General features: G+C 35.9%; 2 protein-coding genes across 5 annotated transcripts in view; one reads left to right on the top strand and one right to left on the bottom strand.

Annotated features, from left to right (window-relative positions):
• Nucleotides 1-7,452, bottom strand: part of CCDC82 (coiled-coil domain containing 82) — a 32,500-nt gene extending 25,048 nt beyond the window's left edge. For 2 of the 4 annotated variants that reach the window (XR_016509224.1, XM_090267835.1), the window contains exons 1-3: nucleotides 7,389-7,452; nucleotides 1,901-2,616; nucleotides 1,225-1,423 (exon numbers count right to left, since the gene is read on the bottom strand). Coding sequence is in view for 3 of the 4 variants with exons in the window: in XM_090267835.1 (XP_090123961.1) it covers nucleotides 1,225-1,423; nucleotides 1,901-2,602 (901 nt within the window). In the remaining variant the exon portion in view is untranslated. Of the gene's footprint in view, nucleotides 1-1,224; nucleotides 1,424-1,900; nucleotides 2,617-5,108; nucleotides 5,187-6,930; nucleotides 7,325-7,388 lie in introns of those variants that run through there. The other 2 variants (XM_090267836.1, XM_090267837.1) reach the window with 2 other exon arrangements.
• Nucleotides 7,453-7,540: 88 nt separating this feature from the next.
• JRKL (JRK like) lies at nucleotides 7,541-11,326 on the top strand. The gene is made up of 2 exons (XM_090267834.1): nucleotides 7,541-7,614; nucleotides 8,028-11,326. Exon 2 carries the CDS (start codon nucleotides 8,180-8,182, stop codon nucleotides 9,752-9,754), a length of 1,575 nt encoding a protein of 524 aa, XP_090123960.1. The 5' UTR covers nucleotides 7,541-7,614; nucleotides 8,028-8,179; the 3' UTR covers nucleotides 9,755-11,326.
• Nucleotides 11,327-13,517: the final 2,191 nt, after the last annotated feature.

Here is a 13,517-nt window from a genome sequence, read left to right as displayed (position 1 = left end):
ATTTTATTAAATCTTGTGTCTTGAGTGCCCATCTTTTCAGTATTCAATGGAATGAAATGGGACATATGCATAGAGTATGTATGATGCATACCAAGGTATGATCAATTGTACTTTCAGGAAAAATTGATTTGGAAGCTGAAAAAGCCTCAATTGCCATGAAACACCATGTTTACTTGAAAGAATTACTGACAAACAATGGTTATTCTGGCATTCATCAAGCATTTTCTCAAAAGCGGACAAAGGGAACCTGTCATTTCAAGAACTCATGTTTATATTGCCAAAGACCAAAAAGAAAAAAAAAAAAAAACATTTTTAAGGAAAGTGTAGAATTTTGAAAAACTTTTATCTATTACTATGAACTTGATAGCCTCCCCAACCTAAATAATTTTCTGATGAGATTTGTGGTAATATGAACAAATGTGATTTCAAAAATATTGTATTATGAAATGTGTATTTGGAAGATCTGTATAAGCCAGTGAACCAGTATTTTCCAAATGACCAATGCATGATGTTACAAAATCACGCATGGGTGAAGAGATCCATTCAAAGTGCAAGACGGACCAATGGATTGTAATGTACATAAGTACTGAAGTTTCATTTATGTGGTTTCAGATTCCATATTACAACTAATCTTTAAGAAGCTATCACTTGTTTAATTTTTGTGTTGTGGCAAATGAGAATATCCACAATTACTTTGAAAATATGTACTCCTCCCTTTTCTAGCTATATGTGTGAAGCAAGATTGCTTTCATCTATTTCAACAAAAACATCACAACAGACTGAATGCAAAAGCAGAAATAAGAGCCCACCTGCTTTGCCTTCTATTAAGCTGGTCATTACAATGTCATTCTCATTTTTGGAGAAAATGTTATTTTTAATGAAAATGTGATTTATGTTCATTTAAAGAGTTTGTTAATGTTATTTTTAAGTGAAATAATAAATATATTTAAAATTTCTGTTTTGTATTTCTACAATAGTAAATGTTGATAGCTATAACCACAGAAATAAAAGCTCTCTGGGGTCCTTAATAATTTTTAAATGTATAAAGGGTTTCTGAAACTACAACATTAAGCTATTCTCAGACTGACATATTAAAGTTCCTGAAAATAAAGTCACAGTTCCTAACTGATTTAGGACATGACAGTAACAGGCTTGATTATACCATACTTGATATAATATCATGATTAGAACAGTCATAAAGCATTTTCTTGATATTTAACTTACAAAGCGAATTCTGTTTTACTAATTTCAGTTGTGATGTAGTCAAATTTTCTCCTTCCTGGCTTTTATTCTCTTCATCTTGTACCACAAAGTCATCAATAATATAACCATCTTCATTTTCATCAGATTCATAATCCTCCTCCTCCTCCTCCTCATCATCATCATTTTCATCACTGCTTGGGCAGGATTCCTTTTCAGACTCCTAATTAAATTAAAACATATTCCCTCAGTAAACTGTACTTTCAAAATTGTCAGTATGGATGTGAAATTAAAAGATTAAATCTGAACCCCCCCAAAATGACCCCTAACAATTTCATTTTTTAAGTTAAAAAAATTTTTGTCATGTTAAATGTTGACATTTGAAATCAAGAAGAAAATATACCTTGGTAAGTGATGTAAAGTGTTTAAAATAGACATTAAGTTTATAAGTAGAAGATTAAAAACAGGAAATACCATACAAAATAAATACTTTCAATTTTAAAAGATGGACTGAATCTCATGATAAAACAATATATTAGGTTCAATACTGTAATCAAACGTGTTCATGGATACTTCATTAAAAATAAATTCTAGAATTATCAAGAAATAGAACAGACTCAGCACTTTCATTTTTATAAAAATTAAAATACTTTAAGTAAAACTTTAAGAATAGTAACAAAACCAATAAAACATAACACACCTCAAAATCTCTACTACTATTGCGTCTCTGACGAGATCTTTGTTTTGAGAGTTCTTTCAGTTTCTGGAGTTGTTCTCTTTTTCTTGCAGTTGACGTTTTTTCAGGTTGTTTTTCCTCTATCTCCGCTGAAGAACATTCATCTTCAACCACTCTACGTGGACGTTTAACACCTATTTTTCTAACTAGGATATCACTGTCATCACTCTCATCACTGTCAGACATCACAGAGGAGATCCTTTTTCTCTTCCCTCGCTTAATGTATTCCTCTTCTACATCCTCCTCTATCATTTGACCAGTGTGTTCGTTGAGATCATCATTGTTTTGACTTGAGAGCTTTTCATGATCTGGTAAGTCAGTGCTACTATGTTTGGTTTTGTTTTCTTCTTCTTCATATGTTGAACTGTTGCCAGTGTTAATAAGATGCTCACAGTTGTTTCCTTCACTTTCAACTTTAATTAATTTAAGGTCTCTTTCATTTTCTGGCTTCTCATCACTATCAGACCCCTTGTTACTAGCAAGCTCTTCATCACTGTCAACACGTTCATCACTGTCAAGCTCTTCATCACTGTCAGAGTCTTCATCACTATCACATAATTGTGAGATACTACTTCTTTTAGTCCGCCTCCAATCAACTCGAGATTTCTGCTCACACTCTTGAGTTTTAGAATTTTTCCTTGTTTCACGTCTTGTAACATGTATCATTTTCACTTAAGCTTCTACAAAATAAAGTTATCAGGAATATAATAATGACAAGCAGATTACAACAATGAATGCATTTATAGTACAAACTGAATTTATTTGGTATTATAAAATGGTTCACAAAGGTACATCACATAAAATATCTGGATGAAGATGGCAGAACATTTATTCAATAAATAAATTTACTGAACATCTATGAAATCATTATATGAACATCCATTCTAAATTACGATATATGTTTTCCTGAAGGAGATACATAGAAAAATCATGGTCCTATTCTTCAGAAGATTATTATCCATGTGTAAAACTAAAACATATAAACATATGATAAGAAAAAAGCAAGGGAATATTTCTTTCGCACCAAGTTAAAGGTTAAAATAACCTATAAAAGCATAAAGATGCATAAATATCAGAACAGCAAGTACTTCCCTGAAGATTTTACTTAACAGATATGATCTGACAGATTTCTAAAGGACTATTACATTTGAACAAAAATAATGAAAGAAAAGTGATTTCAGGCAGATAAAAATGGTAAGGTCCAAATTTTGGCACTGAGAAAGAACATATTAAGTTTAATACATAAATGTGACCAAAAAGTGTGAAAAAAGCTTTATGCTGGAAAAAAGATACCACTATAGAAAAGTAAGGTGGGATTATCAGAATGACTCATCCTGTAAGCAAAGAAGAATTCTAAATAGAAAAAGGACATGAATCATAACATAAAGGATCAATCAATTAATATTAAAGAAGTTATAAAGTAGTCACTGACATAAAAAAGATAGCAGTGCAAAGCTGAGAGATAACCTATTCATTAAGATTGCAGCCTCTATAATTTAGTAAAATGACACTGGTTTTAAACCACGCAAAGTTAAAGATACAATATAATCCAATAGAAAACTTATTAACAATACAATAACTAGTAAGGTAAAAAAAAAACAACAACAAAAGCTTCATGGTGAAGCAAAGTTTGGTATTAGGAAAGGAAAACAAATGTTTAACTTTCTGAATCAGAAAAGGATGAACTCGATTAAAATTATCACAAGCATATAGTAAAGGAACACTTAGAGACAAGATAGCCAGAAAAACAGTAACAGATATACTTCTGTAGTTGCTAAGGAAACTAGAAATATCACAATGTAATGAGACTGACCACATAATACATGCATAAGAGCTTGTTTATTCAACTGAGGCCTATCTCCTTCAAAGAAATCACCTTATGAGGTTGATTAGTCCAATATTTCCACCATGGCACAGAATATTCCTGGAGACTTTCTATGAAGTATCATATCAAAAAATATATAAATATATGAAAATAATCACACTTCATTTTTTTATCCCAAAGAGTGGTTTAAATACAGACTTTATTCATTTGTCTCAGTTACACAAGACTACATGAGTAGCTTCCAGAAATTAAATCTAATTTGAAAAGGTGAACTTCCATTAAAGATAATTTAAAAATTGCTGCAAATTCTGTAGGTAACTAAAAAAAAAATGAGCAATGTAGTATTACTGAACCAAGTTCATAGCTTCTCAAAATGAGTGGGTAGAATAACCACTCATTTGATTGTACAAATTCTGGTATATTTATAAGATAATGTGACTAATCCTATAATGGTAACTAACAATTCATATAAAATCAGAACAATGGTTGTTAAGATTATACACCAGAAATCAGAGTGTAGGCTGAAGTTCAACAGTAAGTGCTTACAAGATAGGTTCAGCATTGTAACAGCAAATTAACAAATCCTAGTAAATAGATAAAATATCCTGCTATTTGAACCTGCACTTGGGTTATTTCTTATAGGTTTACATTAAAATTAGCAAAGAAGAAAATTGTGTGTGGTCAAAATTACCCTTTAAAAAATGTTACTCCTTAAAGTATATTATTTTTTTGTATACCATGCCTCAAAACATGTCCACCCTATTTCTTCTCCATATTTTACACAGATTTGTTTTTTCTTTTTATTAAGCACCAGATAAATTAGGCATCTTATACTTTGAAGCCATGTAGTACGAAGAAGTACTTTCAAGCACATATAGTTAAATTTGCATAAACTGCATATGTGCTTTACACTGTCCTGAGAAGGCAAAGCTTTTTAATAAATCTGTACTGGGAGAAATAATGAAAAAAATTATAAAAACCAATGACAAATATGGCTTCAGTAGATACACTAAATCTAACACGAACAACAGAGATATTAAAGTGAAAGATTGTATTAGTACTCAAAAACAGTTTCACGTACACTAGATGATTATCTTACAAAACTATACCATGCTTGAGAAAGACATTTATCATATCAAAAGGTGATTCCTCTGACAATAGGAAAAATGATTAAGAATGTCACAGTATGAAAATACCAATGATTGAAGTTAAGCTATTAAACAACCCTTTCTGTAGTCATTTTTAGTTCATTTCCATAAATGCTTATAAATCTGATAATAATCCTAAAAGGAAGATATTATCATCTTTATAAAAATCAAAGCCAAAGACGGAGTTTAAATCACTTACCGGAGATCACATAGCTTGTTAGTGAGAGAGGAGGGATTAGAAATCAGGTCTCCTGATTCCCGGACCGGTGCTACACAAATGACTGCTGTCAATATTATACTTGTACAAGGTAGTAAAAGTTATGCCTTTAAAAGTCATTATTTTATCTCTCATTCATGCTAAATTTTAGTTTCAGAAAATAAGCATTACAATAGTTTAAAGTTCACAAACATACTTCTTTAATTATGTAGCTGAATTTTAGTGCATGAGTTGGACCAAAAACTTCTGAAAATTAGTTATCCAACAGAAAATAAAAGAATGTACTAAAGAGATGAAAATTTGCAGACTTCCCTCTACCATCTAATGGATTATACTGATTCCAAAATTTAAGGGATTTCCCATTAGGTCAAAAAGTAAAAATTTCACAATAAAGCAGTTTCTGATGAAAAACAAAAACATATTCTGGAAAATTTCAGTGCTGAATGTTTGAGGAGGAATATTTAATTTAATTAATATAAGTCAAGTTTCATTTGGACAACTGCCAAATTTCCAGGGTTTCTCTCATATTTCACAATTACCATTTTTATCAATAATGTCAAAAATTCTTTCATTGAACAAAAGATAATTTGAATATGGTTGGCTCCTCTTTTTAAAATTGTGGATACTTTTACTTTGTTAGCTGGGAGGGAGGGGTGAAAGAATGACAGAGGGAAAAGGGAGTGAACTAGAACTGAGAGAAATGAGAAGGTAAAGCTAGGTTGATGGGTAAGACATTTCTTGATCATTAGAATTAAAGAAGAATCCATGCAAATGGATGTAATATTTATAAATGCTGAGCATCGACTCAATTTCTTGAAATGAGAATTTAATTAAGCTTCTCTAATGACACCTTACCTTTATTAGGCAACAAGAAAAAAAAAATTCCAAGCAGAAAACATTAAATAAACGGAGACGATAGATATTACCACACTTTTGTGCTTCTTGGTTATTATCATGTAAGATGCACCTCCACAGCTATGCTGACTGCCAAAGAATGCAAAAGCGATAATCCATATTGCTTGTGTTTTTCTCTAACACAGTAACTATAAAACTAATAAAGGGTACTTTAATGCCACCTGCATTTCTCATCAGAAGAAATATCCTTTCTTCTGGACTTGAGGTTAACTAATCTTCAAGAAAAGATTCATTCTAGGAATCACCTACTTGCCCTATAAACTATGCAGATGGCAGTTTACACTTTTAAGATTTGAAGCGCAGTGAAACCCCAGCCATTACTTGAAATTCCACCAGGAGGGATAGAATTCTATTTGTAAAACATCAGCCCTCCTTGATGTTTGCTTACATATGACAGTTTAGAGGGGAAACCTTAATAAGCCAAAGAAATAGTTATTTAGTTTAACGTATTCTATGTACCAGCACACGCACGGAGCTGTAGTGTTACTAGAAGACATCAACAACAGGGTCTCTGCTCCCAAGGAGCTCACAATCTGATGAAATTTCTAGGGACATCAAACCGAATCAGCATAATACATGAGTAAAGGGATACAGTAAATAAATTGATCATAATTCTTTAACTGGCTGGGAAAACGAGCAGCACACGACAGAACAGGAAAATATGAAGAAACACAAAAAGATAAAAAAGCCAATTTCCCCCCACTTATTATCACGGTTCAATACTTCTCAATTTCACAGAGTGGATCCTGCCAGTTTGGCGTCCGGAACAACTATACTAGTTATTAAAATCTGTAACACTGAAAGTAATTCGCTAAATCCAGAAGGGATGAGTGGCAGAAGGAACAGATTCTCCAGGGCGTAAACACCAGTCATTTTCAGAATTACAAACCTGGTTCTCACGCAGGATGCAGGTACCAGGCGCAGCACGCCCGCCCGTTCGCTACTCTGCCGCCAGGAGGGAGGAGCGCCGCCGCTTGGAAACGGGACCCTTGGACCACCCTTCTCGGGGATGAGCACTGTACCACACAAATACTCCAGACCCTACAGGAGCGCCGCACTCACAAAACAAACATGGGTCTGGCAGGCCAGAATCCCGCCAAATCAACGCTCGAAGTCCCCGTATCAGTCCCTCCCACTTCCCCACCGCAGAAAGAACTAGCACCCCGCCCCCTTGCAGCGCATCCCCGCCCATGGAGGATGCACCCAGGCCTGATCTGCCCACCCAAAGGCGCTCGCGGGAATTTTATCCCGGGATAAAATTCCAACGCCCCTCTCATAAATTGATAGTAGCTAGAGCCAGAGCGAGTCTCCGCCCCGAGTTAGCCCGTACCGCCCCCGCGCTCTCACCTTTCAAAGCACCTCCGCCTCTGCCTCCTCCTTCGCCCCCGCCCCAGGCACTCGACAGAAGCCGTGCTCCTCCTTGTTCCGGAGATCAGGGGAAGTCCCGCCTCTGGGAGGGACAGGAGGCGGGGCCAGGCGGCGAGAAGGGTCGTCTTCCGGGAGCGCGTGCAGTGGGAGGAGCGGTCGCTGCGCGTTAGTCAGGGAGTGGTGCGGGCTCCTGGTTCCAACTGAGGTGGGCAGAGGGGCCCAGGGGGCTGTGAGGGACTCAGGGGACTGTCCGGGCCAAACCCAGCGTGGGGAAGTGGAGCTTGCGGCGGAAAGGGCTGGCTACTGGGGAAAGACTCAAACAACCGTCCCCGTGAGGAAGGGGGCCAGTCCCCGACTCCCTGGCTCTTCCGCTCTCTGCCGTAACTTTGGGGTGTGGCGGGGGGTTAGTAGGGGGTGTTTCCCGGGATCTGGATGTGAAGGAGGTTTGTGGTCCCGTTGGAGTGATAGTCTTTCCCGCGGCCACTGGAGGAATAAAACAAATGTTTGTAATCCGGATTATCCGCGGTGACTCGGGCCTCCTCCAGCACCCATCTAAGTTAAAGGCCTGTTCCCTCAAACTTCCTTTACACTCACTTTCCTCTGTTGTTTCTCTGCCAGCCACGCCCAGCCGGGGACAGGGTCAGACCCTCCAGGTTCCTGGTAAGGTGGACAGACTGAGTGTGTAACACCGTGTTAAAGTGAGTCTGTCTGAGAGAAGAATTTTGTGGAGTGCATCAGTGTGCCTGTGGGAAGAGTCTGAGAACCTCACCATGTCTGGGAAACGGAAGCGAGTAGTATTGACTATTAAAGATAAGCTTGATATTATAAAGAAACTCGAAGATGGAGGTTCTTCCAAACAACTGGCAGTGATATATGGAATTGGTGAGACAACAGTTCGGGATATAAGAAAAAACAAGGAAAAGATCATAACTTATGCAAGCAGTTCTGATTCCACAAGTCTTTTGGCTAAGAGGAAATCTATGAAGCCATCCATGTATGAGGAACTGGACAGAGCAATGCTGGAATGGTTCAACCAGCAAAGAGCAAAAGGGAATCCTGTATCCGGACCCATTTGTGCAAAAAGGGCAGAGTTCTTCTTTTATGCTTTGGGAATGGATGGTGATTTTAACCCCTCAGCTGGTTGGTTAACTCGTTTTAAGCAGCGGCACAGCATTAGAGAAATTAACATTAGAAATGAAAGATTAAATGGTGATGAGACTGCTGTGGATGATTTTTGTAACAACTTTCGAGACTTTATTGAACGAGAGAATCTGCAGCCTGAACAAATCTACAATGCAGATGAAACTGGACTCTTTTGGAAATGCCTACCTACTAGGACTTCAGCAATCAAAGGTAAATGTACTGTCTCTGGGCACAAGTCAATTGAAGAAAGAGTCACTGTCATGTGTTGTGCCAATGCAACAGGTGTACACAAACTTAAACTTTGTGTTGTGGGGAAAGCGAAGAAACCTCGCTCCTTCAAGTCAACTGACACCTCAAACTTGCCTGTCTCTTATTTCAGCCAGAAGGGTGCGTGGATGGATCTTTCCATTTTCCGACAGTGGTTTGACAAGATCTTTGTGCCAGAAGTTCGAGAGCACTTAAGATCCAAAGGCCTGCAGGAAAAGGCTGTGCTCTTGTTGGATAATTCACCAACACATCCAAATGAAAACGTTCTCAGGTCAGATGATGGTCAAATATTTGCGAAATATTTACCACCTAACGTGGCTTCATTAATTCAGCCCTCAGACCAGGGCATCATAGCAACAATGAAAAGAAACTATCGTGCAGGTCTTCTCCAGAACAACTTGGAAGAAGGTAATGACCTGAAATCATTCTGGAAAAAATTAACTCTGCTAGATGCACTTTATGAAGTAGCAATGGCATGGAATTTAGTAAAGCCATTTACCATTAGCAGAGCATGGAAGAAGATTCTCCCCACCATAGAGGAGAAAGAAAGCTTTGACTTTGATGAAGAAGATATTTCACTGGCTACTGTTGCCACCATCTTACAACACACCAAAGGATTGGAAAATGTGACTACTGAGAACATTGAAAAATGGTTTGAAGTGGATAGCACTGAACCTGGTTATGAAGTATTGACTGACAGTGAAATCATCAGAAGAGCACAAGGCCAAACAGACGAATCCAGTGAAAATGAGGAGGAGGAAATAGAATTGATTCCAGAGAAACATATCAACCATGCAGCTGCTCTCCAATGGACTGAAAATTTATTGGATTATCTAGAACAACAAGGTGATATGATTCTGCCTGATAGACTGGTGATACGTAAACTTCGAGCCACCATCAGAAATAAACAGAAGATGACCAACTCCAGTCAATAATGACATTCTACTGTTACTGTTCTGGTGATTGTGTTGGTAACTTTTAACCTCTTTGCAATAATGGCTTTATTTTGTGTGTGTTCTGAATTCTCAGACAGTCCTATGAAATACAGATACAAAAATGTATCTGAAGTAGTTTGAGGATTATGTTTTGCATCATCTGTGTCTCTTGTCCTTTTATTTATGCAGATAATCTGAAGCTGGTTCTGTATGAATATAAGTTCTGTGTACACATGTTTTCACTTTTGTAGCTCTGTAATTATCCCTTCCATAATGGTGGCATTCTCTAAATTTTCTAGAAGAAAGTACATATAATAATGAACAGATTGAGCATTTTCCTGAAATCTTTTGATTTGTGAGCACTGCCACAGTAATTTTTCTTGACTAAACCTTTTAAATTGTTACCTGTTTTGTATATCTGTAGATTTGAAAGAATGTGGAAATATCTATATTGTTAGATTTCAGGGTGATGTATAATAATTCAAAATGAAGTTCAGTAATGAGAAGGAAACAGTGATCTATGAATTCCAAAAATAACAAAATTTTTGGATGGCACTAGAGGGAGATTTTTCTGGAAATGGAAGTGAATTATAGTACAGAAAGTGATTGACCAATTAGTGAGAAAACTATTGGAAAGCAGATGTATAAAAGATTGTAATTTATTCATTTGTAGAAAACTGGAAGTTGAAAATTTGGGGAACTTTATTTATACAAAGGGAAGAAATAGGGTCCTTTTAAATGGGTAACAGTATAAGCTTATTATTTATTCATCTAATTATGGTACAGGCTTTGTAATGTTAAATGTGGTATTGTTAAATGAGCTCCCACTTTATATGTGAGGGAACATCTTGGGAATTTGAAAGTTTTTTTTTACTGTGTACTTAATGTTATGTAAAATCTGAAAAATTGTCATAACTTGCCCTTTTATTACATATGAAAAGAAAAAGGAAAATAATAAAGTTTTATTATTTTTAGTAAGCCATAGGTTATGACCTGTTTTATGAAGAGAGCAAATAATTATGGAAAGTGACAGATTCTTAGGGGTTTCATCATTTATTATTTTGACACTTGTAAAACATTCTGGAATTCATCAGTTTTGATAAATTTGCTTAGTAAGTTTAGTATGTTTATTCAAGACATGAAAAAACTTCACCCATGTAAATATTAATGTAACTTATGATTTAAAACCAAAGTGTGTTCATATTTAATGTTTTGGCACTAACATTTTTTAGAGGATTTTTTAAAAGTAGAATTATTTTTTAACTTTTGTCATTGAACTACTTTGCGTTTTATAGTGCCTTTCTTAGAATTCTAAAACTTCAAGAAGATTTTTTGCTTTCCATAATTTCTGTTATCTTCATGATATATGTCCAGATTTTTTAAAAGACATGTCTGTGATGAGAACTTTAAAAGTTGTATGAGTTGCCTCAGTGCACAGAGGAAAAAAGGATCAGAAGTTAACATAGATATTGAATCAGATACTTATGCCTTCTTCTATAAATCAATTGTATGTAAATTGATTTTCCATTTTTCTAAAATGAAAATATGTACTAAAAAGCTTTTTGGAATTTGTCTGGATTTGCTCACTCTTTTAAAATTAACCTTATCTGTGAAATTCAGCTGTATCATTGCCACCTAGTGGTTAAATTAACATTGCTGTTAAGCTATGTGGTTTTAAACTTCAGTATCTAGTAAAAGGTTCACTATTCTGTGGCCTTGAGTGTGCATCTTGTGACTCTTCTCTAGCCTGTGAGAGACTTTGCTTCCTTTGAATTGTAGCTATTTGCTCTTTTCATAGGCTGCCAACACTGGTAAGCTAACAGTTCTCTTTAGGACCCTTCTATTCTTAAACAATTATAAAAACTGCCAATTACTGAATACTATATTATGTACTAAACAGTGTACTTACATAGTCCTCAAATTGTGAATTAGGAGGAAATACTGATGCTCACCTCACGCTCTTTAATTCCTCAAGGTCACCACTTGGCTACAGGTAAGAATTTAAACCCAGGTATTTGACGCCAAAGTCTGCACTTACATTATCTAACCTAGGCTAACCCCTTTACTTTTTAAAATCTTCAACATTTATTTCTTTCTACCCCCCTCCACCACCTGGCAGTTAACTGAATTTACTTATTTTCCAGTGCACTTTGGCAGCAACTGCCTTTAATTTTATCCTTTTATAAGATTAGTCTTCTTTCACAACTATGTAGCATCTCTATTTTCCTGTTTATCCACCACCTAATAGCATATGAAACTTGGGTCATCTGCCTTCTGGTTAGCTTGTACTCAGTGAGGATCCTTCTCAGTTTCCAATTTAAAACCCACCACTGGGGAAAAGTTCATGCAAACATTATTTCTCTTTAGTTCATGAGGCAATCTCTTAACATGAAAGTCTTGCTGGACCAAAGATACTGAAAAGCATTATTAGCAAAAGTACATGAACATGTATACACTCAGATCCACAGAAATCAAAGGGAAAAAATTAAACCCCCAAATAAGATGATACGGGGGAGAGAATGAAGGTTAGGTTCAAATAGGTGGTTAGAGGAAAAGAAAAAAATTCAAGGGAAATGTAGCTTGCAGTGAGGTTCATTTAGTGATACGCATTTTAGCATCCTAGCTCCAGGCTTACTAGTATGTGCTGCTCATTGATTGATGGTCCCTGTAATCTCATTTTTTCCCTCTTGCACTTATGGAATGTTAAGTTAGTGCCATGCAAAATGTAGTAGTTGGAAATATTTAATGGATGATGCCAGAAGATGTTTGGGTACTATATCTGCCCCAAAGTCAAATTATTAGTTTCAAATTCCTATTTCCTTATGGTGCCATCAGAGGTTCTGTTTGGTTTTCCATTTTCCACTAAATAATTAGCCATAGGCATGTTCTGTGACCAGTCTTGCCAGGTTTCTTTATTGATGAGCCATGATATACCTCTCAGAAAACCAACTGTACATTAAAATGTTTCTTCTAAACACAGTAGGTAAGAATTCTGTGAGGGTGGGTTTACCTGTAGGGTTGATGCAGGAAATTAGAAACTTGCTTTTTTATGAGAGACTGGGCCTTTTGGGAGAATATAGGTGAGGGAAGTGGAATTCTTTGCCAGGTTTAAATTCAGTGAATCATGCTAAAGAGTCCTGCACATAATATAAATAGTTTCTAATCACTGTTTATTAGGAATTTGCATTAAATGTTACATTTTAAAATAAATTCCCAATTTAGCCTTCAAAAAAATCAGTGAATCAATTCGTTGAGTTTTACTATATGTGTAAGACTGTACTGGGGGTGGTGGGTTTAGGAAAATATTTTTAAAAAGTGAAGTGTGGTTCTTTTGGGATCTTGAAATCAAGGTGGAAAAATACTTGGGAAAAAACAAACAAACCCCAAACAAAATCATCTGGTTTAATTGTAAGCTCATATATAACAGCTAACATAATGTGATAAGGACTATGTAAGGAAACCATCATGATTTACTTTGCTTATTCTACTCATTCCTTTGCTGTCTTCTTTATATATTTAAAACTTTTCTTTGTTTTTAGTTTTTACTGCTCCTGAGTATCCATTTTCATTACCTGCATGCTTATGATGCCGAGTTTATCTACAGTCATTCTTCAAAAGTCCAGATCTGTATCTTCAATTAAGTAGCAGGGTTTAAGTTTGGAAGGGAAATTAAAATTGTTGGTTTGCTTCCCATCTACAGTAATCTCTTCATTTGCATCCTAATGTCAGAGCCATCTAGATGGGCTAAGGATTTCAAATAATT

This window comes from Furipterus horrens, unplaced genomic scaffold (genome assembly GCF_987537825.1).
Source record: "Furipterus horrens unplaced genomic scaffold, mFurHor1.1.pri manual_scaffold_2, whole genome shotgun sequence".
NCBI classification, from domain to species: Eukaryota; Metazoa; Chordata; class Mammalia; order Chiroptera; family Furipteridae; genus Furipterus; species Furipterus horrens.
Note: the sequence above shows the minus strand (reverse complement) of the source record. Positions and strands in the feature narration are given on the sequence as shown.